The 25,901-nt window shown below is 43.1% G+C and overlaps 1 protein-coding gene across 7 annotated transcripts in view; it reads right to left on the bottom strand.

Annotated features, from left to right (window-relative positions):
• MTCL1 (microtubule crosslinking factor 1) overlaps window positions 1-25,901 on the bottom strand; it is a 102,223-nt gene that overhangs the window by 71,302 nt on the left and 5,020 nt on the right. For all 7 annotated transcript variants that reach the window (XM_040687948.2, XM_040687922.2, XM_040687905.2 and 4 more), the window contains exons 2-3: window positions 19,552-19,776; window positions 17,463-17,621 (exon numbers count right to left, since the gene is read on the bottom strand). In XM_040687948.2, coding sequence (XP_040543882.2) covers window positions 17,463-17,621; window positions 19,552-19,776 — 384 coding nt within the window. The remainder of the gene's footprint in view (window positions 1-17,462; window positions 17,622-19,551; window positions 19,777-25,901) is intronic.

The raw sequence follows: 25,901 nt of genomic DNA on the forward strand, positions 1-25,901 counted from the left end.
TCAAACCTTCCCATTTTCTGCCTTTTTCAGCCTCTTGGTAAAGCCCTCCCCACATCACCTTTCCCATCTACCAATTGAAGTCCCATTGAACAGAAAGGAGTCAGAAGTAAAGATAAGAAGCATACCAGAATCCTGAAAAACAAAATTGCATTTCACTACTGAAGAATAAGGTTGTTTGCAAGTAAGTGATTAGTCCCTCATTGTCTGATTCAATTCAAAACAAGGGGTATGATGGGAAGAGAATACTTCCATCTCAGGTAGATGGAAGTATTCATTCAGCTCCTATATCCTCCACTTGTGCAGAGTGGAGAGGAAGGAGCAGGCAAGTAGCTTTTGTTATGAAGCACTGCCTGGAGATTTGAAGCTTGTGGGAAGCAGCTAGGCACTATTTTATGTGTTAGTCTTAGATAAATGTCATTCAGTCCTTCCTGATCAACTAGCCTAAGGAGAATATGGAGTAACACCCCACTCCTTTCCCCAGTGACACAGGACAGTATGAATAACAATAAAGATGTAACAAAATTGTAGAATCTTCCCAGTTGTGTTTTCCAAGCAGTACTGAGGTGGCACGGCATTACCTCTTGTCCTCTTCTCATTTCCTCAACAGTGTCACAGCCTATACACGTAACACCCTTTTTGTCTCATTTTTTCTTTCCACTTTCCACCCATTTGAGAATAAATCCTATGCCCTGGTCGTATTTATTCCTTTTTATTCCTACATTAAATCTTGTGAGTCTAATCAGGGTATCAATAGACTTTAGATAATCCCTGCCCAGCTAAGTTAAAAACTCAGTCACTTTTTAACCCAAGTCAGCGATCAAAGAAAAGGTTGGGCTGAGCTCAGGCCACAGGCTTGGGTGCTGAGTAGGTCTGCCACTACATGGAGCCAGGACTGAAATCCTCCCATGATGCTGCAGCCCACGAGCAACTGCAGATCTATTCTGCAGCTGTTCCTTTCAGATATCTACCCACACAAATCCTGTTTACTCCAACTCTGCTGGGTAGGTATAGAGCAGCACTAAATCCTATTTTACTATTGGTGGGATTAAGATTACACAACAGTGACGGTAGCCTAAACCTTGCTAAAAAGCCTTGTTAAAATCATTCATCAGCTAAAAACAGGACCTTACGACTTGTGAGACATTCCATAATATTACCTTTGCTTAATTCACCATCGGCAGAAAAATTTTAAAGACCGTGGTTTGTTTGAATTACAGACGGCATGTTCATCTAGTGGTTTCCATTAAAATAATAATCATCAGAATCCATCAGTAAGCAGCAAAATGATACAGCCTGCTTAAACTTAATTTATTTTACCGGAGAAAAATTATACAAGCAACTGAATTACTAGGATGTACTATTTTTAATTAAAGTTCCCGAGGAGATGAGAAGCTTCAACCGAGTGAAGCCAGATATGTCTGGAAGCTGTACTGAGAATAAAAAAATCTGTTGCCAGAACACATTACAGAGGTAGCCTTTCGACATTTGAGTGAGGATTTCCAGTAACTCAGATGAAGGAAGATGATGAACCTGGGCTTTCAGTCTATGGCCAATTTAGATGTACAGTATCTTCTACTGGGAATTTGAGGCTGGCAAGCTTCTCAGCAACAATGAGCCTGTTTTCAAGTAAGGTTATGCATATCAGACTGAGAGAGACATCCACACGTTCCCTATGGGAAAGAAGCTGGGAATGATCACTGATAGTACCTCAAAGAAAAAGCGTCAGACAATCTTGCAGGAAATCCCTTCAAGCTAATGGTATCCTAGGTAAATCTCCAAATTCAGTGTTCACAGAAACCCCAAATCCACTGTTGTCTTCATTTCTGAAAGTGGCGGCATTATTTTGACTTGCCTTACAGGTCTGGTTACTTATTACATATAGATGCATGCTTCATCTCTTTTGAGTCTCCCTAAATCCCTTCCCTTGGGTGACAATCATGTAGCAGTGAGTTTCACAGGCTGGTGACTTGTTTACACTGCCTACCAAACAAGTTATTTTGTAATAGCTTCTGCCTCTGGCAACCCTCTGCGCCAGTAGAAAAGCCACTTGGTCTTGGAAGGAGGCAGCAACGTAAACAAACAGCAAAAACACTTTTTCTGTAGTAAACACTGAAGAGAACTGATGGAGGTTTAAAGATTGTTTTAAAAGCTGTGATTTGGTGCGCCGTCAGTGAAAGAAGACCCAAAAAAGGCAGAAACTCTTTGGCCACACACACATAATACAACTGCAAGATGAAAGCCAGTACAGAACATAAAGATGCCTTCAAAGCTATCCATGGACAAACTTAGTAGTCGAGCGGTTGACCTGAGAGCATACGAATTCATTGCACATTAGCTCGTCCTCATATCCCCATGCCTATCCCTATTGAAGGGATTAGGAACATCATCGACAACGGAACAGTGTACGTTTAAAATAATTCTGTGCCCCACTCTTCCCCATCAGTAAGCCTGGAGTAAATCACACCATGAACTCTATGTCATGATTTATTAACTACCATGAAGAGTCTCCAACTAAATCACATTGGTAGCCTCAAATATAACACTAAACGTCAAGAACCACTCTGAAATCCCTTGTTTTCATTTCTGTGAGTATGAAAGAGCTAGTCATACACCAAGGAGTGATACTGTCATACAAGACAGCCCTGTGCACTCCCAATTTTTTTCTCACTAACTCTTTTATTTGTAGTAGCTGTAACAAATAGTAGTTTAAATTTACTTTCAACGTGCTCTTTCTTCTTCATGCATGGATCTTTTCCTGTTACTATTTAAATCCCCCTGAAACTCAGGGAGATTTTCATCGGGAGCGACAGCATTAGCAGAGGATCTACCCTGTGTCTGAAGTGCATTTCACTCTGCCATTAGATAGGGCTCCCTGGATGTAGCTGAGTAGTGATTTGAATGTGGCTATTCCCTAACACACCCAAATATGAAAGCAAGGCATCAATCTCTGTTTACGCCATCAGAAGGAATGCTGTCAACACCGTGAGATCATCACAGGAAATTCACATAGCAAAAAAGTAGGGAATGAACAACACAAACACATGAAGGCTTCTATGCAAATAATCTTCATAATGAAAAAGGGGATGTCTCTTCCAACCTATGCTGCACCAAAGAAGAAATAGCAATTGCAAATGAAATACAGAGTACTTGTATTTCATTAAAATAAGGAAGGAAATTCTGTCTGCCCTCTGATAGCTGACTGTGCCAGCTGAAAGTGAATTTATGGCATAATTGAAATTACATTCCTTCTCTGCTACTCACTTGCTTCTGCTGAGCGCCATTACACTGAAGCAATTTATCAAGTTTTATATCTGAAAGAGCTGTTCTGTTTCCACAATCCCATCCTTTGTACCATCGGCCTCTGAAAATCCGGGCATTATAATCTTCTTCTCCCTACCAGTTCCCTTTCACAAATACACTGCAGTAAGAACTGTGATGGAAAATGCAGAGGGCGCATACAATCCCAGACTGTTATTAAATCTTCTCAGAATTAAGACATACTTTTGCTGCTACCACTAGATTTTCACTTTGAGCATGGCTCCAGCATCCCTTACTTTAGCAGTGTTTAATAAATGCTCCCCAAATACCAAAGAGCAGAAGCAGCCGGAAGAAGAGAAGCAGCAACATGCAGCCGCTCTAATAGCAAATAGGAAGGCAACCTGCAAATGGCCAGGGCGTGGGCACTGGGGTGGCTGCAAGGCATTCTGCAGGGGAATGTTGGGTGCTTAGTTCCCCCTGATGTCCAGCAAGCAGAGGCGAGGACACGTATTCTCTTCCATGCCTCGTGGCAGACAAATGACTTACGCAGCTGCCACCAAAGGCAGAAGTTGGCAGGTTGGATGGTGTCCTTGGATGTATTATTGCAAGAACAGGCTAACTGCACTGATTACAGCAGAGAGCAGCAGCTCTGTGCCAAGGAATACAGTCTGCTCTTTGGAGTGCTTTTTCTACTGTTTATGAACAAACCTGATACCATGCTGAGGTTTTGGGACCGGCAATCAAAAAGTAAACTAAACAGACTGACTTTGAAGGCCTGCTTGATCAGTGAGCCCCAGACGCTGCTTTACATACAAGTTTCAAGAGCAGAAATACTCTTCTCAACTAGCACGCTCAACCTCACCAAATGGACACTGTAATTGGTTACCAGTTGCCACACAGCTGAATTCACAGTCTGGAGCAGACAGAATGGTTCTGTGGATGGGGAAATGGGACTGCGCAGCTGCTGGTCCCTGCACCATGGGGGTGGGAGTGAGGACTCCACCAGAAGGTGATAATGGGAGGTTTTTAAATCATGTAAACCCAGTGCTTCAGGGTACACACAGTTGCAAGATACTGAAACCTTGACATTTTATTCGGCCGCATTCAAATTACCTTAGCAAACCTCATGCACTTTTTTGCTATTGAATGCCCAATTAAAGTAACTAGTGCTTGGATGCCTACTAGTAGTTAGGTTTCCCTAGACCTGTAAGATTAATGAATCAAGACAAAAAAAAAAACCCAAAAAACTCTTTTCATTACACCATCTGCCTCCAGAGATTGCCACTGTTACCTGGGAAGGTTTGACATGCCCTCATTGCAGAGCCAGCTTCCCTTACAAGCTGCAAAGAGGCAATGATCTGACCTTTGACAGCTCCAGGGATCCAATTCCCTCATCCCCAGTCCTTTGTAAGCATATAAGAACTGTCATCAAGTTTCTCCCATATTTTAACGCTCACATGATTTGAATGCTAAAGTCCACAAAGCTTAACACAGAGTGATTTTCCTTGCTTGCAAGGTAATGCAGTATTTCACTGTGCACATCTTCATCACATCACACCAAGGCTGCCTTTTTAACACTCAGCCATGTGAAAAATCTATGTCTGCAATTGAATAAAACAGTGAAAAGACAAGGGGCTATTACACCACCTTTAAAAGACCTGTGGGTAGCAATGACCAAACAGACATCTGCACACTACTGGTCAAATTCTGTACCTCCTAGTAAAGATGGAAAGATAAACTGTCCCCAATATGCATACTATAACAGTTGTAATAGCCAGAACTGCTGTCAAGAACACGTAAATGTACGGTCACTGACACAACACAATTATTTCATTGTGTTAAATCTTTCATTTGAAAATAATAGTCTGTACTTTAATGGAGAAAATAGAAACTCCATAAATCCTTAATGATGCCTCGTCTCTTTTATGCTGGCAGTATCAGACGGTAAAAACAATTTTTCTTGCAACTGTCAAACTGGCGACCCGGTTTAAGGTTTAACCCTTTGCAAAAAAATTCAAAGGAAGAGTAGAAAAATGCCTTTGTTTGAAGTAGCTGTGAGGCACTGTGACACAAGAAGCCCTGACAAGCAAATTAAGACTAAACCAGAAGTATTCCAAGAATTTCAACTTCTCCTCTGCAAGCCCCACGCTGGTTATTACTGCATCTCCCCTTCCTTGCAGCCCTTCCTTGTCAGACAAGAGTGAAATGAGACCTTGGTGGTGGGCGATGTATCCAAGCTATTTCCTTTCACAAGTGCTCCAGCGTTTCCGGAAATCTTGTATTATTCCCATTCTCCTCTCTGAGCAGCCAAGTATGACCCAACTGCAAGGCCTCAGGGCAAGGGGTAGGATGGCCACGTGATCACCAGAAAAGCTTCAGAGCAGGAAATGGATGGAAAAGCTGGCCTCAGTTTTAAAGATCAGACTGCAGTATGATAAGAGTGACAACCTTTGCATTGTAATTAGTGCTCCCGTCCCCATCAATTATGTTAGCTGATGACCTGGAATAAAGGTGCCAGGATCCAATCAACAGCCGCAGTTAAAGCCTGTTAACAGGCTGTCAGCTTCAGTTGCCAGAATGCCTTCATTAGTAACTAGTCCCAGTGAAATCGTGGAAAGCATTGACAGTCTTCATATACTGAGAATTACATGCTGATTGCTTTAGGAAACTGACCATAATGTACAGAGCAACTGAGCAACTTTTCTTCTTAACTCTTCCTTGATTTGTTGTTTGCTACGAAAACTCATGCAAGAGTGTTACTGAGATCTTCCTATCATTATCAGATTACTTGTGGAAGTATTGTACATCACATGGAGTATTACACTGTGGATACTTGTGGAGCATCACTTGTGGATTACCATGTCCACAGCCTTTCTGCTGCAGTTGGTTCTAAAGAAAGCTGAAGTGAAGACATAAAGCATGCATGAAATGCCCATGCCAGCAATGCTTGTTGCCACAAGGCTCTTCTCTTTGCTTGGAAAATGTTACTTTCCCTTAGACCAAGAGTCTGCCAAATTTTCTCCTCATATTGTTGAAGAAATAACAGTGCTGAAAATCTGCACAGCGCGTATACATACTGATAGTATCCATGCAGTTAAGTACTTGTTTCTTCAACAACTGGATAGCAAGAAAGCTCTGTTCAGTCAAAGGCAACTGCAGGAGTGCTGAAGCCCAATACTCCTGCACAGAGCAACAGAAACTACTATTTTTTTTTATTTTTCTCAAAGAATACCTTACATTTTTTAATTTTATTATTATTATTTTTTTTTACGTATGGTTACAACAGCTGTGGCAAAGAGGAGTGAGGGATATCTCTGAACTTGTGCTACCTGAACGCTGTCTCCTCTCTGCCCGTGCACACTGATAGACATCCCATTCCAACTGAGCAAAACCTCACCCAGGGGTGAAATAACACTCTACAGGACAAAGGAAAAAAAACCCACCAAACAACTTTAAAATGCACTGGCATATTGTTTTTCACTTTGCCTGGTCTTACAGATTACAGTCAGGATGAGAACACAAGTGATGAATCATCCCAACTGGAGAATGTTCCTGCAGTACTTCCAGGGAAACTGAAAGCAGGTAGAACCAGAAGCAACACAAAAAAACCTTTCTGTTTAAGCATTTGTGTGCTTGCTGGAAGCACTGGCTACAGGGAGCAAAAACTTCTGGCAGCAGCTGTAGAGTAACTTTTCAAGCACAATATCTCAGCTTTGGGTGCTGCTGGCCTGGGCTGTGCCTGAAGTCCTGCTCACCACAGCTGCCCCTGGCCTGAAGGGCTGGTTTGCAAACACCAGAGATCTGAATGTGACTTAGCATCCACATCTGCAATATGCCCAGGAAAATACTGTGGTGAAGGAGAGAAAAGGAGCAAACCATGCAAGAGTCCCACCATGGAGGCAATTTCAGAAGAGAGGGGTGAAAAGCTGATACATCTCGCCAACTGAGGAGATGGAGGATGTGAAAAGGGAAGGCTGGTGCACTGGGCACTTCAAAGATGCATTCCAACACTTCTCAAAATTTGAAGAAAAAAAAAAATTTAGTATAGTAACCTTAGTTTCTTGTCCCTTTGTTTCCTTTGTGAAAGCTACTCAGAAACTACAGTCACATCCCCTCACAGCTGACCACGGTGTAACACAGTGGAGAACTTAAGAGCCAGCCTTTCATAATTCCAATTCACAGTGGTCAAGGCACAACATTAACTTATCTCCTAATCCCTCCCATGAGTCCTCTATCTCCTCCATCTGTGGATATGGATGGAGTTACAGTGACAGTGCAAAAAGGAGACAGTTGGGGTAGAAATCTGAGGACTGAATATTTTCCCCATAATAAAAGACTACTCTACAAACACAATTTTTTTTCCTCTACAGGAGTGATTTCCACCATTCCTCATCCTGGTAAGTAATGTAGGACCTAATTTCCAGTCCCTCTCCAGACTACTACTAGAACCTATCCCTAGAACTACCCAGCTTGTGACACCTGCAGCAAGGTGCACTACGTCTCCCGGCTTTGGAATAATCAACAGATTAATAACAGACATCATAAAAGACACATGATCAAAGCACTGGAAAAACAGAAGGACCAGACTCATTATAACTGAAAGAGGAGATGAAAACTTATCCTCAATTATTTTTGACAAAAAACTGTATTATATGTGACCACAAACATTAAGGAAAGAAGTAACTGAAGAGTAGAACCTTATCTTTTCAGACTAAACTCTGCCTTACAAGTGCTTTTCATGCCTTAATTGGTTTGTTCCCTCCTTGGTCACTGTAAAATCTGCCCCTTTGGCACCATCAGAATCAGGGGTGAGGTTTTTTTCTGAATGCTGAGCAAAGCATTGACGAGATGAGCTGCATTTGCCCATCTCCACCCAAGCCCCAGTTTCTACCAGCACAGAGGACTGCAGCAAAAGCCTGCTGAAGAGATTGAGCTGAACTATTTTGGAGTGATCCCTGAGAAAGAGTCCTTAAATAGACCAATACGTACATCTGGCAGTCTCAGATGGATCATTGTGCTCCCTCTGCCCACATAGACATTATGCTGACGTCCCTAAATATCAACCCACTTTACCTTCTCCAGCTATTATCGCTAGAGCAAAACCTAAAACATTCATATTCAGACAAGAATATATTAAACCATTTCCTCAATATTAGAACCTTTTTCTTTATATTAAAACCTTTGCTCTACTTGCTTGACTGACTCTGCTTTTCCACTGAGCTTACTGCAGGCAGCAGAGTGAGAAAGGAAGAAACAGCCTCAGTACTATCATTGAGTCCCAGTATCTAGAAGCTGACTAGGACTTATTGGTAGAATCATAGAATGTCCTGGTCTGAAAAGGACCACAATGATCACTGAGTTTCAACCCCCCTGCTATGTGCAGGGTTGCCAACCACCAGACCAGGCTGCCCTGAGCCACATCCAGCCTGGCCTTTAATGCCTCCAGGGATGGGGCATCCACGACCTCCTTGGGCAACCTGTTCCAGTTCACCACCAATCACCACCCCCTGGGTGAAAAATTTCCTCTTAATATCTAACCTAAACCTCCCTTGTCTTAGTTAAAAACCATTCCCCCTTGTCCTATCACTGTCCACCCTCATAAACAGCCATTCCCCCTCCTGTTTATACACTCCCTTCAAGTACTGGAAGGTTCTCTCAGTACAATTCAGTCCCTTTCAGTGGCTTCTGCCCAACCTATGGCTGTCTGAATGTCAGGTGGGTGTCCAAGCAGAAATGCCAGGCCTTGGTGGTAGTGCCAGGCACAGGTAAGCAGGATAGCTCAGCGCTGTAGCATGCAGCATTGCGAAACTTGGCAAGGCAGCCAGGTCTTACCCCCTCATTCATCCTCTGACAGCTCGAGTAGTGTGATGTTAATAATTCATAAGTTATCTGTGCAATAAGTTACATTTTCCTTTTAAAAATGGAGCTAGAGAAGCAAGTGTAAATAATTAATATCAGAAGAGAAATAATCCATTAACCCTTTCAAAGAAGGACAAAAATCAATAGCGCTGGCATTCCAGAGCAGCACAGACATTTGCAGGCAGTGCTGCCCCAGGGCTGCCAGCACTGTGTGCTGAGGCCTAGTCCGGTGTGGAACACCACCACCACAACACCCACGGCAACACTGATATGAAAGCACCTCTCCCAGCATTCCTGTTCTCACTCTGCCAGACTGTCTCTTTTTCTTTTCCACCCAGCTCCCCAGAGCTCCAGATGCAGGGATAAAATTACTGGGGATGTGATAGGAAAGCAGTTGGCGGCCGCTCCCCACCAGGCAGCCAAAACGCAGCACGGCATCTGTGCGTTGCAGGAGCAGCGTCACCGAGCTCACCCAGCAAATCACCAGTGCCTCTTGACAGCTTTACACTCCCTTTTTCACTCAGCTGGAGCTTTCTGCTTTGCATCATCTGGGCTGGTTCCTCTGAGCCTGATGTCAGACGGGCGTGAGACAGCCAGAGCATCATGCTCGAACTGCAGATCCCTGGCTGCCCATTTCTGCCACAAGCACTGCACGATGCTCCTGTGCCAGCAGCCGACAGACACTAAAAATCACCAGAAAGTGGAAAGGTGAGAGATAGTCCTCATCAGCTCTGCTGTATGCTCAGCTGCGGATATTCCATCTTCAAATCCAAGCTCACACTCACCCAATAACCATGAAAATATGCTTGCCCTGGGACAAGGCCTTGCCTACACCTTGGCAAGGAAAGCAAATGGTGCTGTCTTCATCAGCTGGAACGGGATTCAGAATTTGAAGAGTATGCCTTATTTTCTCCCCAGAAAGCATCACTTGAGGACTCGCTACTCAATGTTTACAAGGCCTTGCTAAGGAAATGTTGGTAGAATAAGGGAAAAAAATCAAAACCAAGCCCATATTTTCCCCGTGAATGTATTATACAGATGTCACCCAGGCTATGGTTTGTTTGCACTGTCACTGCTGAGGCACACGTGACACACAGCAGGATTATTTTTGGTAACCGACTGCAGGATGGGGGAAGGATGCACAGCCTGAGCTTCGTAGAGGTTATCTCCATGCCAGCTCCTTCAAGAATAGCAGTTATTCAGTGACTGAAAGCTTTCTACGATATACTAAGAAAAATATGATGTGACTAATGGGGCATAGAGGAATTTAGTCATTGCACAAAGGTTTTCTTATAGCTATCCAGTATCAGGGCAGTCCTCCAGCTATGGCAGACTTAAAGGATATTTCTCCATACCAAAGGCCAAAGGAGGCCCAGCAGGGCACCAGGGAGTAGTGATGGGGTGATCTATAGGAAGGCTACCTGCAGAGGCTCTGCTCTGAGTAATGGGAGGCCACGTTAGCTGTGTGGTGTAAAACTGGGTCTAATCATCAGCATTACTATTGAAACTCCTGACTTCAAATATTATAGTAGGACTTGGAAGCAACATAAGATGATTGCCTGCAAGTATGGTCAGATAATAAATAGCTATAATATAGCTAGAGCTTGATGGTAGTTTATTTGGCAAGTCAGAAATTCAGGTGCAGATACTGCTGTGTGTGCATGCATGCGGTGTTTATGAGACTGGCACTAAACATTTTGGCATAAGAGACTTGCACTAGACATTCTGAAAACTGTGGTTTAGTTGAAATGTATTTTTACATTTTCTAAGGAAGAAATACAGAGTGCAAATTAGAAGATATATAATGTTCTTCCTTGAAAAAAAGGTTTCTGTTCACTGGGAGTGCTTTCTGTCTGCTATGCATTTTGAGTAGAGGCAGATCCATACCCTTGCCTTCCATTAACCATCATTGTAGGCATCAGCACTGAGCAGAGCATTTCACTACTTCTACAGCACCTGAAATGCCATAATGATAATAAATCATTCACTGTGGTTTAGGTACCAATTCATTATTTATCACAGAGGGAAAAAAAATGAAAAAAAAAAAAAAAGCCAAGACAAAGTGGTGCTTCAGAAACATTTTCAGGCAGTTAATGGTTTTCGTTATGATTATTGCAGAAGACTTCATTACTTAGAACTGTTACAAGCAGTAACTTCTAAGCAGGGGGGTTACTAAGTCATGATGATGATTTTGCTCAGCCCTCTTAATGTTATTTGAATCTATGGCTTGCAGGCCTTTGTCCATTTCTCAGCAAATTTCCATCGCTTAAAATCACTGCCAACCAAGAAAATGTACACACCACAGAAATCAGACACTTCAGACACCACTAGAAAGCAGCCTGCAGATTTCATTTGGCTATACTATAAGGAGAGAGTTATAGTATATTCTTCTATCACAAACATGCTCTCTACCTTCGGTGATGTTAACAGAGCAGTGCATACGTATTCTGGAGCAAAACTGTCCATAATTAATATGCTCAAAATGTATTTCATTTCAAGTATTTCTACCATTTCTGAAGGTATCAGAATGCAGCTTTTCACTCTGTTCAAAGGAATATGCATTTTAACAAAAAAAATGACTTTGTCTTTGAAGCAACAGTTCTCAAACTGTGCCTCCAACACCAAGTGCTGCAGGGGTGGAGGAGAGGGTAGGCTCAGGTGTGACAGCATCCCCATCAGCAAGTGGTCCTCAGGTGACAGAGCCTTGGGAGAAGCCATTGTACAACAATGTCCAAGGGTAACCTGGAAAGTCCCATTTATTGCACGCACTGCTTCTCATCTCTGTTTGTATCCTAGGGAGATGTTAGAGATTACTAACGGCCAATGGATTTCCACTTCTCTCCTCTCGTGCGGAAATAAGCGGAAATGATTTTCTTGCTCTCATGTTGCCACTGCCTTTCTCTGTAACACCACCAGTGGATATGAGCGGCAGCAATGGTTCTACACCAAGTGGGAGTGATTCCCCAAGTGACTGTGCCTGCAGCAGGGCACCCAGCCTGCAGCATGACAGCCTGGAAGGCTGGAGGCACCGATGGTGCTCCCTTCTGGCCCTGCTGCTTCAGTGGCAATACACAGAGGTTGTCACCTGCTCAGCACGGCCGTCCCTCAGCAATAAATGCCCCTTTCTTCCCAGTGACACAGTTCTCATTCATTTCTTGCTAAACCGTAGCACTCATGTCAGATCTTCTGCAGCTGCTCCCCTAATCCTCCCCGCCTTTGTCTGCCCATCCCGAGTAGCTCATGATCCCGTGGCACTGCTTCTTTCTCTTCCCCAGCTCGCAGCCCAAACCCAGACAAAGGACAGGCGAAAATACACAGTTAGCAGCTGCGAGTAAGGGAACAGCTCACTCCCAGAGAAGCCAGAAGCAGGTCCTGTGCCTTTTGAGCTTGTTTCCACTGTAAATAGCAGAGGTGGTTCATTCTTCCCCAGGTACTGAGGTTTAGAGAGAGCGTCATTCTGGGAGATATTACTTGAAGGGGAATTTGTTATCACCAGACACTTTACAAACATGATTTCACACTTGTTTAAACTTCCAGATCATCTACTTGTGAAACATCTTAGCTGAGAGGCTGCCTCAAGCTGGGGACAGAGGGCAAGAGCCGTTTAAGCACTTTTCAGAGTGGGGCTAAGGAAATAAAGGAAGACGTTCCCTAAAGGTGCCCTTCTGGCTCCAAGGAAGTGACAATTAGGATGGGTTAGCTGCAGAGGGAAGGATGTTCACATCTCAAAGGAAACCCATGTGCTGTTGTCAAAGTTGATGACAACGGGAAAGTTTAGCATCTTTGTAGATGCTCAGGAGAGAGCTGCTACAAGTTTTGCATTGAGGTTTTAGAGCCTTTCATTAAGGGAATGGTTTCTTCCACGATTTAAGTAAGGCTAAGTTTAAGTGTACAAAAAATAAACTACTGTCTTATTCAAATTAATAGAATTAATACTCAGCAATGCACGTGCTCGCATGAATTTAAAGGAACTCAGTTCACTGAACTGGTGGAAATCTCTGCAGATTTAAAGCAACAATGGCCTCTCCTTCTGGTGCACAGAGAATATATTCCTCACATTGTTTTTTAATGTAGCTTGTTCAGAGTTAGAAGACTAACCAGGGCTTGACAAGGAAGCTTATCTTTTATTCAACATATGAGTAGAAACCATTCAGCAGAAATAAGCCACATGTACACTGCATGAGGCAAGGGTACAGCAAAATAAAAACATTGGATGATACAATTAAAAAGTGCATGCTAACGAATGCACGTGAAAATTTGTAATTACAGTTGTATAAGCAACTGGTTCGGATTTGTCCTAACGTTTGAGAAATTGATTTTGCATCCCTCTACACATTTACTTCTTCAATTTCCATCATTTTGCCAAAGAGAGGAAAGTTTGGAAAGAATGCTTCATGGTCAAGTAAATGATTAACCTACGCCAGCATTTCTCGTGAGCTGAATTAGGAAACAAGGAAGGAAAAAAATGACAGTTGAAGGGATGCTGCTGAAGTGATGTGCCAGTGATAGAGTCATTTGTTTTTCAACTCTACTGGCTCTCTACTGCCTCAGCTGTCCCTGTTAATAACCTAGACACCTCGATAACAAAAGAAAAAAGCATGCAAACCTTGGCAGTAGTGCATGTACTTATCCACGTTGTGAGGGAACACGGCCTTTGCTTTTAAAGCTCTAAGGAAGCAGCAGCTTAGAGAAGTCACAGAAGATCCTAGCAAATTCCTAGAAGGGGCAGCTCTCAGGGACATGGCAGTTCTGCAAAGGATGTACTACAAAGAAGCGTTCACAGCAGTAGGAAAACTCTGAAGCTCTGGTGGAGAAAGTAATAAGCTGCTGCCACAAAAAAAAAAAAAGGCATCAAAGGGAGGCCCAAAACCAGCTGAAAAGACCGGGATAGTAATAATAATAATAATAAAGGGAAACTGAAAAAATAGGTGAATGCAATTGTGGGAAAAAAATTCAATGAACCACTTGGAGTACTGCAGCACTTGGAGCAGACAGAAGGAGAACAACTTGGCACCATCAGTGCAGCTAGGAAATATTCAGAGAAACGTTATTATCCAGCAAAAGAAGTAGTTTCAAAAGAGCCAGTGTAAGTATTTCAGGAGAGAGTGATTAAACTGCATAGTGAGGGAAAAAAAACAACACACCATCAAAATTAGGGGAGAGGGGGGGGAAAGAAGAAAAGAGAAAACGGAATAATTACGGGAAAGGAAAGCTCCATAATATCTTTTGGTTAAGGAAACTGAAAAAAAAATGAAGTGACACAATTTAACACAGTGAATGCCAGACTGCTGATGAACACAATTAGAGAAATCATGGTTTCTAATTAGCAAACCTAAAAACTGGATGAAGTCCAAAACTGCTGCTCAAAAGACCTAACTCATCCATACCTCAGCTCAGAACGCATCTATGGGAAACGCTGAGAAAGGCTGCCGGGACAGAGCATGCCTAGGAAACAACAAGAAAGGAAGAGAGAGACGTGGTGTTTCACCTCTCAGGATCAGGAGGTTCCTTATTGGAATCACCGGTGGAAAACAGAGTATTCTGATGATGGCAAGATGCCAAAACAAACCAAAAGAATCTAGATGTATTTTTTGATAGATCATGCAAAAGCTTATGAAAGCACATCACGAACTGGGAATCCAAAAGCATCTGAGACTGGGAGGGGGACTGCATTAGCTACAACTCAGCAGCAGAGCAGGAGATGAGAGCAGTGCATGGGCCGTGACAGATGACTTCTTGTCATCCTTTCTCTTTACTGAAATTTTGCTTCTATTAATTGCAAAGCGGAGAAATGTTGTTTAGTGACTAAGGAGGAAAGCTTATCTCCTATCTACTGAAATTATACAGTCAGGACAAGGCATAAATTAATTCTCTGGCTAAAACTGCAGGGCTTTCTTGAAGGAGATTAAGAATTTTATCTAGATTGAGCAAATCTGTATATATTTCACACAGAAAAATCCTGCTGGAAGTATCACGCAAGATAGAAATAGGCACTGGGATGAAAGAATGTGTAACTCCTCTGAACCTCATAACTGTTCAGGAATTCTTCAAAAGATCACGATAAAAATGAAGGTAGCTTTAAAGAAAGATTGCTTTCAGAGATGTGTACAATTCTGATATGAAAAATACATTAAAGGCAATCAATATATATGCTATTTGCTGCAGTAAGAAATTAAACCTGAGGGAGTTGTATAGCAGGACAAAGGAGAAGTTAGCACTGAATTAAACAGAGAACTTGAACACAGATGTGAGAAAATCTTTCTGAAGATCAGAAGACAGAGGAAAAGGGCTGCAAACAGTCAAGGATATTATGGAAAATGAGTGAACGCTACCTAACTGGGTCTTGGGCAATGCTCTGGGGCTGAGCAGGGAGGATACTCCTCCAAAGTGCCAGCCTGTGGATAGACAAGATGCACAGGCAGAGTGACATGGGAAGAAGCTATATGGCCTTTGGGTCACTTTTCTCCTGGCATATAAAGAACTGGTTTTACTACTGGCATGACTCTAATACATTCAATTAGATCTCTGTACATATTAAATGTAAATGTAAAGAGGAGTCTCTTCCGGTAGTTATTTAAACACATTTTTGGGGCAAGAGAACAGTTGTTTTTTCTTTTTTTAATTTGTATTTTTCAGCCACATGCAAACTACTTTGCAAGCACATTAGTATCTGGCACAAATATCACTGTGTTTTCAAACTTCTGGCTCATCTGTCCTCATGTGACCCACTGAGGATTTAAACCTCCCTCTTCTAACCCATGGTGACCTCATAATATTTTTTCTTCCTTCCAGATAGAACACCAGTCATGGTACAAAAAACCATCTACTGTGACTACTACACCTTATGCTTTGCTGCGTGCCCAGATCAGAACAAATACGTCCTATCATGGCAACACTCCTCCTTCCTTAGTTCTCCACCAGTATTTGCCTCTAAGTGGGGGCAATTCTGCTTCCAAAGTGAGGGTATCTCACTTTTACTTGCAGAGCAGAAAACAGCTGAGTTTTTTGGACTTCCCTGCTCAGCTTAGCCATCTAAGGAGCAGAGTAAATTCAGCCTGGTTAGAGCTAGTTTGAGAACCCACAATTCACAACCTAGTTTTTCAAGCTGTTTGTAATCCCAAAGACCATCAAGCAATATCTAGCAAACTGTGAGTTAATCGACAACAAGCAAGACATTAGGTACTGTGGGTGACGTGGTATTTTTGTGTGAAATATACACCGAGTACCCTGTAACGTGTTATCATGATCATTAAGCACAGCATTCACAACCTTGAGAAAGAAGAAAAGATAAAACATCATCCAGACTTTCCTTTTGTGTCCTCCTTAGAGGACACTATCATAGCAATGCCGATGCTTACAACTGCTGATAATCTGCTCCGTTAGGTACAAAATGCTTCAAAACTCTTGTTCTGGATTGCTTCATCCTCAGAACTCAAAAAACACAGAGAAATAAAATAGAGTTTGTCCTTAGGAAACTGAAACAGGCTTTGTGCCAGTTGACTTGCAAGCATTGTTTGAAAGATTAAAATAACACATAATTGCACCAGCTCTCTAAATCTGACCAGGGCTCAGAGGATAAATGCCTTACCTCATTAAGTTTGAATGTTCTATCTCAATCTGGTTTAGAACTGAGCAGCGGCTGAGAGCTGCCAATCTGCTGTACGAGCAAGAGAACAGAAATACTGCTACAGGCCGGGATATGGACACATTTAGTATTTGGCTCTCTTTTACTGTCCCCTGCTCCTAGCTCACTTGCTTCCAAGGATCATCACTTCACCCAGTATGACTACATGTCAGCTCCAATTGAGATGATCCCTCTTCTCAACAGACAGCGTTTCTGTGCCTGAAGTGCAATGTTATTTATACATTACAGACCACATTCCTCCTGCCTAACTCATGCTGGTGCTCCCACTGTCACCACTGAAGAGCAGCAGCCAAGGCGGCAGCTTGCCTATCCGAGTTAACCTCTCAGGGATGAGTCACGCACACTTCATTTGACTCTAAAATAGGTGGAAGTCCTGGTCTGGGTAAAGGGGAGTCAGATAGCTGGCCTCAAATCAAAGGCAGCTTTGCTCCAATAGGAAGAGGCTGACAAGAGCTGGTTTTAAAACGAGGCAGAAGCCCCATGAGGAGCCCAGGACAAGGTACACAACACCACTCACCCACCTCTCTGCCATTTGTAAATTACCAACACACTTGAGATGCACAACAAAGGGAAGGAGACATTTTGGACAGTTGTACAAGCAATACCTGCATGCATGTCATGCAAGAATTAGTCCTGTGTGCCAAATTTCCCATCTAAGCTACCAACACTCTTCTGCACGATTTTCCTGATTATCACTTACCTCTTTTAGCTTGTCCAGCTCATTTTGCAGCGTCTGCTTGGATACCTCCACCTCGATGATTTGTTGCCGCAGGACTTCATTCTCATCTTCTGCTTTAACACGTTTCTCCTCCACACTCTCCAGTTCATGGTGCAGTCTGACAGAAACATCTTTGGCTACCTGGCCAGAAAAAAACACGAAGACGTGAAGAGGACCCATGAGGAACAACACCAATAGAATGTTTCCTGCAGTAGGAAGCATCCAAGAGACAGCCAACAGATTTTCAATTCAATTATGAGACTGCCGATTAAAGGCTCCAAGACTTCTGAATACCAAAATGAATATTCATTTCTAATCCAAGATGAACGCACATTTGATTATCCATCCTCTCTACATTATGATAAGGCAATGTCATGGACAGCAGGAGGAAACAAGCAGATACGAAGCCTACACATCAAAGTCCCAACATATCACACGGATAAAATGAAAGATACAGTGCTTTACAGTTGACAGGTCATACATCAAAGCCACATCCATGCAACAGTCTAATCTACCCAGATTTGCTTCTCTAGCAGCAATCATACCTTGGCAGGAGCGATAAGAAAACAGAAATATATTATAACTCAGATTTTATGAGTCCAGCCTAACAGGAAAGAATATTTATTACCAAACAATTCAGAACAGTAATTCATCACACAAAATGATGAATTACTGAATTACAAAGTTCAGCATAAGCAAAGCAAACAAATTAAGAAACTCATTATCGGGGTTGGAACTTGATCCTTGGGGTCCCTTCCAACCCAAGCCATTCTTTGATTCTATGATTACCTCTTTCATTTGGATCTATGGACAAGATCAGGCACGTCGAACCTGTGACCCTGACCAGCCCCCGCTGCACAACTGTCACTCAGCATTGACCAACTATCGGTGCGCCACTAACTGCATCTGGGCTGAAACCAGGGCATGGGGAGGGTGTAATGCAGTGCCAACTCAAGTTATGGCAAATAAGTTTATGGATTTTGATATGCTGGCTAAACAGTCCTGTAAACAGTGAAAACAGTGTTGTATAGCTGAAAATTTGCTCTAATAGTGTTACCGTGCTCTTTGTATCAATTGTAGTTTCCATGGAAATAATTAGGAAGCATTACTTTTAGAGCAACCTTCACAGATGTGGCTCTAGACAATTCCTCCTCACTCAGCGTGGCCCAGGCAAGCCAAAACACTGGATACCCATGGACAAGATTTTTCCTGAACAACCTTATCATAATAGAAGTGACAGATTATCAATTGGTTCCTGCCATAAGAGAGAATCGAGTCTGACATTTTGAAGGGTCTGATCACTTGATACGTCACTCAGATTTCCACTGCTGGGAACCAACAAATCCAACTTCAGAAGGTTTTATGTTCTGCATTTTCAAATACCAAATGCTTACTACTTCCAGCTGTTAGCTGTTTCAAAACAGCTACACGATGGCGATAGTCAGAAAGATAACAAGTAAAGCTAGATAAGCATCGTGCTTATACAAAGCTTAGCCTTGATGGAAACATTTCTGAAAAATATGAAAATTGTTTCAGTATGAACACTTTTTTTTTTTTTTTTTAAACAGGAATTTGTTTTTATGGGAATAGTATTTCTATTCTCTAACTGTTCCCCTAAAACGTTGTAACAGTCTGTTCCTGTATGAGAATAGCTCGTTAGGCAAAAAGAAATGAAATGGTGATTATTTTTTTCAGTTATTGACTTAAGCAAGAAGTGAAAGGAAGGAAACAGTATGAATTGGGAGAAGCATATCAGGGTTTGTTTATACAGTTTTGGAAATCTAAGGTTTTGAGTAAAGCCAGTGAAACAAAACCCTTTAAATCTTTCAAGCGCAGCAATATAAAAAGAAAGACAGCCTTTCTTTCATTTGAGGCTAAGCACATGTTTTTTACTTGCTAACACATCTCCTTATGACGAGAAGCCGAACATTTGTTTTCCACTGCCAAAGAAGGAAATTGGTACGGACAGTTTGAGAACTTCTGCCTGCTTCTTGTGTCACCCTCACTTCCTTTACAGGTAGCCAAACCCCGTTCTGCTCCCTTTCGCTGCGAATACAAATCTCTCACCTACCTTTAAATCTTGTTCCAAGCTCCTAATGAGCTCTCCATCCACATGGCCTGTTTGTGCAACTTTCAGGCTTTTCTGTTCTGCTTTCCTGAGACGATATTGCAGAATGCGGCAATTCTTGTTTGCCCGGTCCAGCTCTCGCCGGAGCTCCTGCAGCTGGTAAACATCTTCCTCCAAATAACTGTCGCGCATTTCTTCCATTTCGGCCCGCAGTTCATCCAGCTCATCCTGGGAAAAAGGCAAAACAGTGCTCCATCATACCTCTACATCTCACCCGTGGGAGCAAATAGGAAACGCGGTCACTAGGATACCACTAAAGAGGTGATACGGGTGCAGTGAGCAGCTCCAGAACTCATAGGAACTGAAGTTTCATCCCTACGTTGAATAAAAAGGCTGAACTAATGAACACTTGTTACATTTCCTGCAATTGCTTGAAGAATTAAAGCGAGACCAGATGCTTACCCGTCTCCTGAAACTGGTAACACCTTCGTTTTACTATCTCTAATTAGAATAACAAACATGTAATACTTTGCCACTGCCTGAGCCAATTCCTCGACTTTAGGTTACAGTAAACCTACCTAACAAAGTGCTCAGCTTCTCTGTGTGATGTGTGTTTTTAACAACCTAAAAACAAGATTGTCCCTTACCCTATGCCAAGTGTAGAACTACTCCACATGATGATGCTTTCCCACCTGAGCCTAGCACCATGGACATGTACAGTGACAGATGGGTGGGGTGCAGGAGACAATGGGTTTTGGTTGCGTGTGTAACAGGACCACAAAATAAAACTGAGGCCGTGGGAATATGGCCTGGTCATCCCTTTCTGGGCATCACAAGCTGCCCCAGTTCCACACTGTTCCATGAGAAGCTCATGCTCTCTCAAGTCAGATTTAAAGATTTGTGGCTGAACAGGATAAGCTCTATCATTCTCATTTGTTTAATCTCTGCAGGGCTGAAGCTCCTGGGCTAAAACTCTTACAAAGGTCTTCCAAGCTCAGGGGTACGAGCCATTCAGCTACTGCGTGGGAGGGAACCTTTACTAGCTTTGAACTAAGTTTGGGGAAAAAAAAATAAAGAGCAAAGAAAAGGATGTATGAAATGAAGTACCAGTTTTAAAATTGTTTTCTTTATATTGCATTTGGTATTATAAAGACCACATTTTCTGTAGAAAATGTAACTTGAATAAGTTTCAAGCAAAAATTGCACCTGAGCTGGCAGCACTGCCTCCTCCCTTCAGACTTCTAACTGGCACCTGAAACAGTAGGGTCACCTGGAACCTATTTCTCACTTGCAGCAGGTAGAGGAGAGGCTGTTCTGGAGTCAGCACTGCCAGCAAAGCCCCTCCAGGCTGCACCATCCCCATCCAATCCCTCCAGCACGGTGTCCGTCTACACTCCCCATCAACTATTCCTCCTTTCCATGGTCACTCTGGATGGATGGCCCATACTCATCTCACTCTACTTGACCTTTACCAACAGACCAAAAGAAGACACGTTCAGCTTCTGTAGCCTTATTAGCATAGTTATGTTGAAATTTGAGTGCTACTCCCACAAAAATCCCAGCCACATACAAAAACTCGAGTATTTCACAATGACCCTTTAACTCAAGTTAGCTGAACCAGCATAAATCACATTTTGGGTAAGCCCAAGGCTTGCTGTTTCTGAAATGCCCACTCTAAGCTCAGCAGCAGGGCTCTGCTCCCACCAGTTCAGCCCTCCAAGGTCTCCACACAATTCTCCATAAAAGCTCAGAAAGCACAGACAGGTTGTCTCCCAGTCCTTACATATTCCTATATATTCTCAGCACATTCATATTTCTGCAGAGTTAAAGCTAAGGAACACCCAACCCTGGCTGTGATCTGCCTGGGGCAGCTGCAAGAGAAGGGCATTTGTGCAGGTGGAGGAGCTCCTGGGTGACTCCCAAATGAGCTTCATCCTGCAGGAGCCATACCCGGACTGTAGAGTAACAGCACAGCAACAGAAGTCAGCTCTGCAGCAATGACATATTCGGAAACCCTACCATACCAGGTGGTACTCAATAAAGATGGGGATGCAGAAGAAAAGGCCAAGGCTTGAGAAATCGGTTAGAGAATAGCAGTAACTGTTGAACATAAGAAAAGGAGCACATTTTTGTGTTAGCAGTATATTAGCCAGGTGTGTTGGCTTAGGAGATGGTACCAAGAGTGCAGTCTGCAGCTGTGAGAGCTAATACAGCCCTCTGGCATGAATAGGACCAGAGTTATTGCTTAAGGCTGTCTGCAGACTCAGGAAACGAATCGAGTACAACCAGATTTAAGCTCAATTAACTTTAAAAATCATCTTCAGAACTCTAACGTTAGATAAATAATTTGGTTGCAAATTGGGATTTTTCTTCAACACAATTCCGTAATGAAGGAAAATATCTGTTGCCACTAAATCCATGGGATCTAGTTTATAATCCTACATTTATACTTCAAGAACGAAGCAGTGGTTTAAGCATATCAATTGGCCTGAAAGCTATAATTTTATCGCCTATCTCTTAAACTTATTTCTTGTCTATGTGTCAGTTTCTGGAATTAATACATCTGGTCAGTGGCTAACACCAGGTTATCCATTGTGTTTGACTTCAAAGTATTTACTAACACCAGATTTGGAAAAGGAAACCATCATCACTTCGAACAACCCAGCCCCTGCAATCAAGTGTCCCATTGAAACTGGAGGGTCACAAACCCTCTCTGTGGGCACGGAAGCTCTCCCTGCCTTCAGGTCACCCTGTGCCTTAATTCAGTGCCCTTTCTCTCACCAAAGTAATTCTCCAAAAAGTTGCAAGCGTATTTTTTTTTGCCCACTCCCAAAACTTTGATATAGAAATCAGAACATGTCCTAACCCTCATATTCAGCAATGCAGCAACCTTTCCGGAGGAGTTTTAAAACGCAGCAACGCACATGCAAATGCAAGGAGGGAAAAAATGAGTCTGTGTAGGGAGCAGAAAACTGGCTGTGCAGGCTGCAGCCAACAGCCACTCCTGCTGTACTGCCCCGGGCCAGTGCCTGAGGGCATTGCCAGCTGGGGGAGGATAACTCATGGGACAGACTGGGCCTCTTGGGGCAGCAAGATGAAGTCCTGTTTTTGCATATTAAACACACAGGTATGGGAGCAGGTCCAAATATATCATCTCTTGAAATATTGGAAATTATCATTCTTTGAAATTCAGAGCAACTGTATGTCCTTCGGATGTTGTATGGCAGCAGCGAAATATGGATCCTGGGGTAGTCTTTTACTAGCTACAGAACAGACATGATCGTGCTCTCAATATATGACAACAAAACCCGCAGCACCGAACTCAGGCATCGAAACCTCGTGTCAGCACCTGCTAAGTCATGGCTGTTACAACTGTACCTACGAAACCAGGACAGCCTCCAGTCCTGCTCTGAAGCAATGCGTGCACAGAAAAGAGAGGAAGCAAAGTTCATTTGTCCACACCCTTGGTGTGGAGCGATGCTGCAGGCCCAGATCGGTGTGCTAGGGACATGGGTTAGCGGGCATGGTGGTGATGGGTTTACAGTCGGACTAGCTGGCCTTACTGGTCTTTTCCAACCTTAATGATTCTATGCTGGAGACATCAGGCATGGTAGTGCAATCCTCCAAGAGCCAGCAAGAGCAAGAAGCCTTTTCCCTGTCCTTAGCAGGGGATTCCATTGTCCCCCTTGGTGGGACTCACTGACACAAGGGTGAGGCTGACCAGAGGTTTGGCCAGAGCTCCTGACAATCCCAATTCCTGACTTCATTCAAATATACTGTTATTATTACTGTTATTATTGTGAGTGAGAACTAAAACTTTCTCTCAAGAGGTGTTGAGTTTCATACTGTGGACTTTAATTTTGTAGAACTGAAAAGAGAGACCAGAATGAGCACTTAAGACTAATTAAAATAAACAAATAAGGAAGCTGGCATCTGTCTTTGTGCATCTAACAAGGGGGGAGCCTGCTCCCTGCCTTAAACAGGGAGGACCTGCTCCAAGATTCCAAACCTGTAATTGAAGTTCCAAGGTTAAGTGCAGGTAGAAGCTTCACTTCGCTGTATGCTCCCGTAGGGAATGAGAGCCTCCTCTTGATCCCCTTTAATTATACGGTAACAAAGTTATAGACTTCAGAAAGAAGAGCAGCAAGCAAACAGTCCCGCAAGAAAACACATTGTTTACGAAAAAGCTCAACTGCTTTTCTTTCCAGATGTCATGCTGGTTTTAAGAAGGAGGGAACAGAAATGTGGGAAATAAAGACACTTCAACTGGCAGCAAACTAAATTTGCAGTAGAAATCCAAGCTCATTGTGCTCCCGGCTCCCGAGTCTTGCTGCTTACTTGGTATAAACGACTTCCTAGAGGCCAGTCATTTGGGGTCTAAAAGGGATCACCCACCTGAGGTCAGTGGGTTCATCAGCACAGGGACATGTGTACATAGCCTCTCCATCTGTGGGATTCCCCTGGACTTCAGTGGTAAAGCAAGAGAATGAGGATGCACTGTTGCCATGAACATCTACTAAGTCAAGGTGTATTGGCTAACAGGTGAAAGCGTGGGTGCAGTTTACATTACATAGCTCAAATACACACTGATGATGTTGCTGCATATCTGTACCATGCAAACTGAAGACTTGCCTGTCAGAAGAGAAACCATTGCCCCATTAATACCTCTATTGATGTCATACATTTTTAATATTGATTTAATTCACGGTGACGTATAATTAAGGATAAATTACAGGAATCTGCTTTGTTTGGGATTCTTAAAAAAATAAAGATATTAGAGTCAGCTATTACACTGAGTAACCCATGCTCACAGCTGAGTCATTCCCCCTCAAAGAAACAGGAATGCTTGCACAACTGACTGCCTGCATCTACCTGGCCAGACTGGCTGCGATCCGTAATGAGGGCTGAAAGCACATTTTCCAGCCATGCCTACCAACCATGCCCTTGCACAGCCCATGGACTACACGTGGAAATAAAGCAAGCAGAGAGCCATGCACCCAGGGGTACTCTGGGTGTGTTTCACTGCTGCTGAGCCCTCCAGACAACCCGAAAGCACATGACTGATGGATACACCAGTGGACATAGAAATAACAAAACCTCAGTAGGTTTCCTTGAGGAAACACAGTGCAAAGTAGACCCCTGAACTGTATACAAAGATGGGATGGGGGCCTCAGCAACAGCTGAGCCCAGGTAAGCCCGCTGGCCTACTCACACTGAACCGAGCTGCTGGCTGAGAGAGGAAAAGCTCTTAATTCACAGCACAAATACAGATTTAAAACTGGAATGTAACCTTAAGTCCAAACAAACAAAATCTTGGAAACAACTGTCAGGGAGAAATCACGCACCGAAAATAGCATGAGAGAAATATAAGAAGTACTGAGTGCTTTAGTATGCATTTGCAATTATGTATGCTATCAAACTGAAAGACTGGAGGATCTGTTGAATTAGAATGAATCCGTGTCCAGATGGTAACATCTGCAAACCAGGCATGCATCAGTGTCCAGAAGCCACATACTAACTCGGTAACGTCTGCAAACAGGAGAGACTGAAATGTGCAAAGCCAATCCACTGTACGGTACTTAAGCAAATGCAACTGAAGGTTGAAATTCAATCGTCTATGTAAAAAAACCTATCCTTCAAGTTAGCTAAAAGTCACACTTACAGCTTATGCCAGTACCTCTTCTTAAAGAAAAGGTTATGTTAATAAACTCTAAGTCAAATGAGATGAGAGTGAGGAGAGGTGGAAATTACAGTGGGCAATTGCTATGGTGCCGGCACATCCAGGAGTTCTAGAAAGTCCTTGAGAAATCTAAGATTCATACATCTTGATTTTATGTAATCTTCCTTTTCATGTTTCAAACATCTTGAACCGGCCCTACGTAGGAGATGGTGTTACTGCTAGGGAATAAACACCTGCCCCTCAGCACTTCACCAACTGCAGCAGGGATAAACGTGCTCTAAAAGGCTTTGACTGCAGAGAAAGCAGCAGCCTTGAGTTTTGTCTCTTGCAAAACAAGCTGAGGAAGCCCTGGAGCCTCTGTTCAAGTTGGCTCTCACACAAACCTGCTCTGCTTGGGCACCACTGCTGTGCCCATCCCAGCACCTCCTCTGCTGGATGCCTCTGTCGCACGGATGGGGGCAGCCCCCATTATGGGGATCCCCGTGATCCTCGCTAGGTGAAACATTTGGTCCCAGTGCTTCACATCATTTTGCTCTGCACAGATCCCAGAGACCCACAGCTGAAGGTGAAGTTCACCTCGACAGGACCTACTGTTTCAAGGGAGCTGGGAAAGGTAGGATAGCCTCATATGACACACACTGTGCATTGAAACAAAAATGAGCAGCTTGGAGAT

This window comes from Gallus gallus, chromosome 2, assembly GCF_016699485.2.
Source record: "Gallus gallus isolate bGalGal1 chromosome 2, bGalGal1.mat.broiler.GRCg7b, whole genome shotgun sequence".
Taxonomy (NCBI): domain Eukaryota; kingdom Metazoa; phylum Chordata; class Aves; order Galliformes; family Phasianidae; genus Gallus; species Gallus gallus.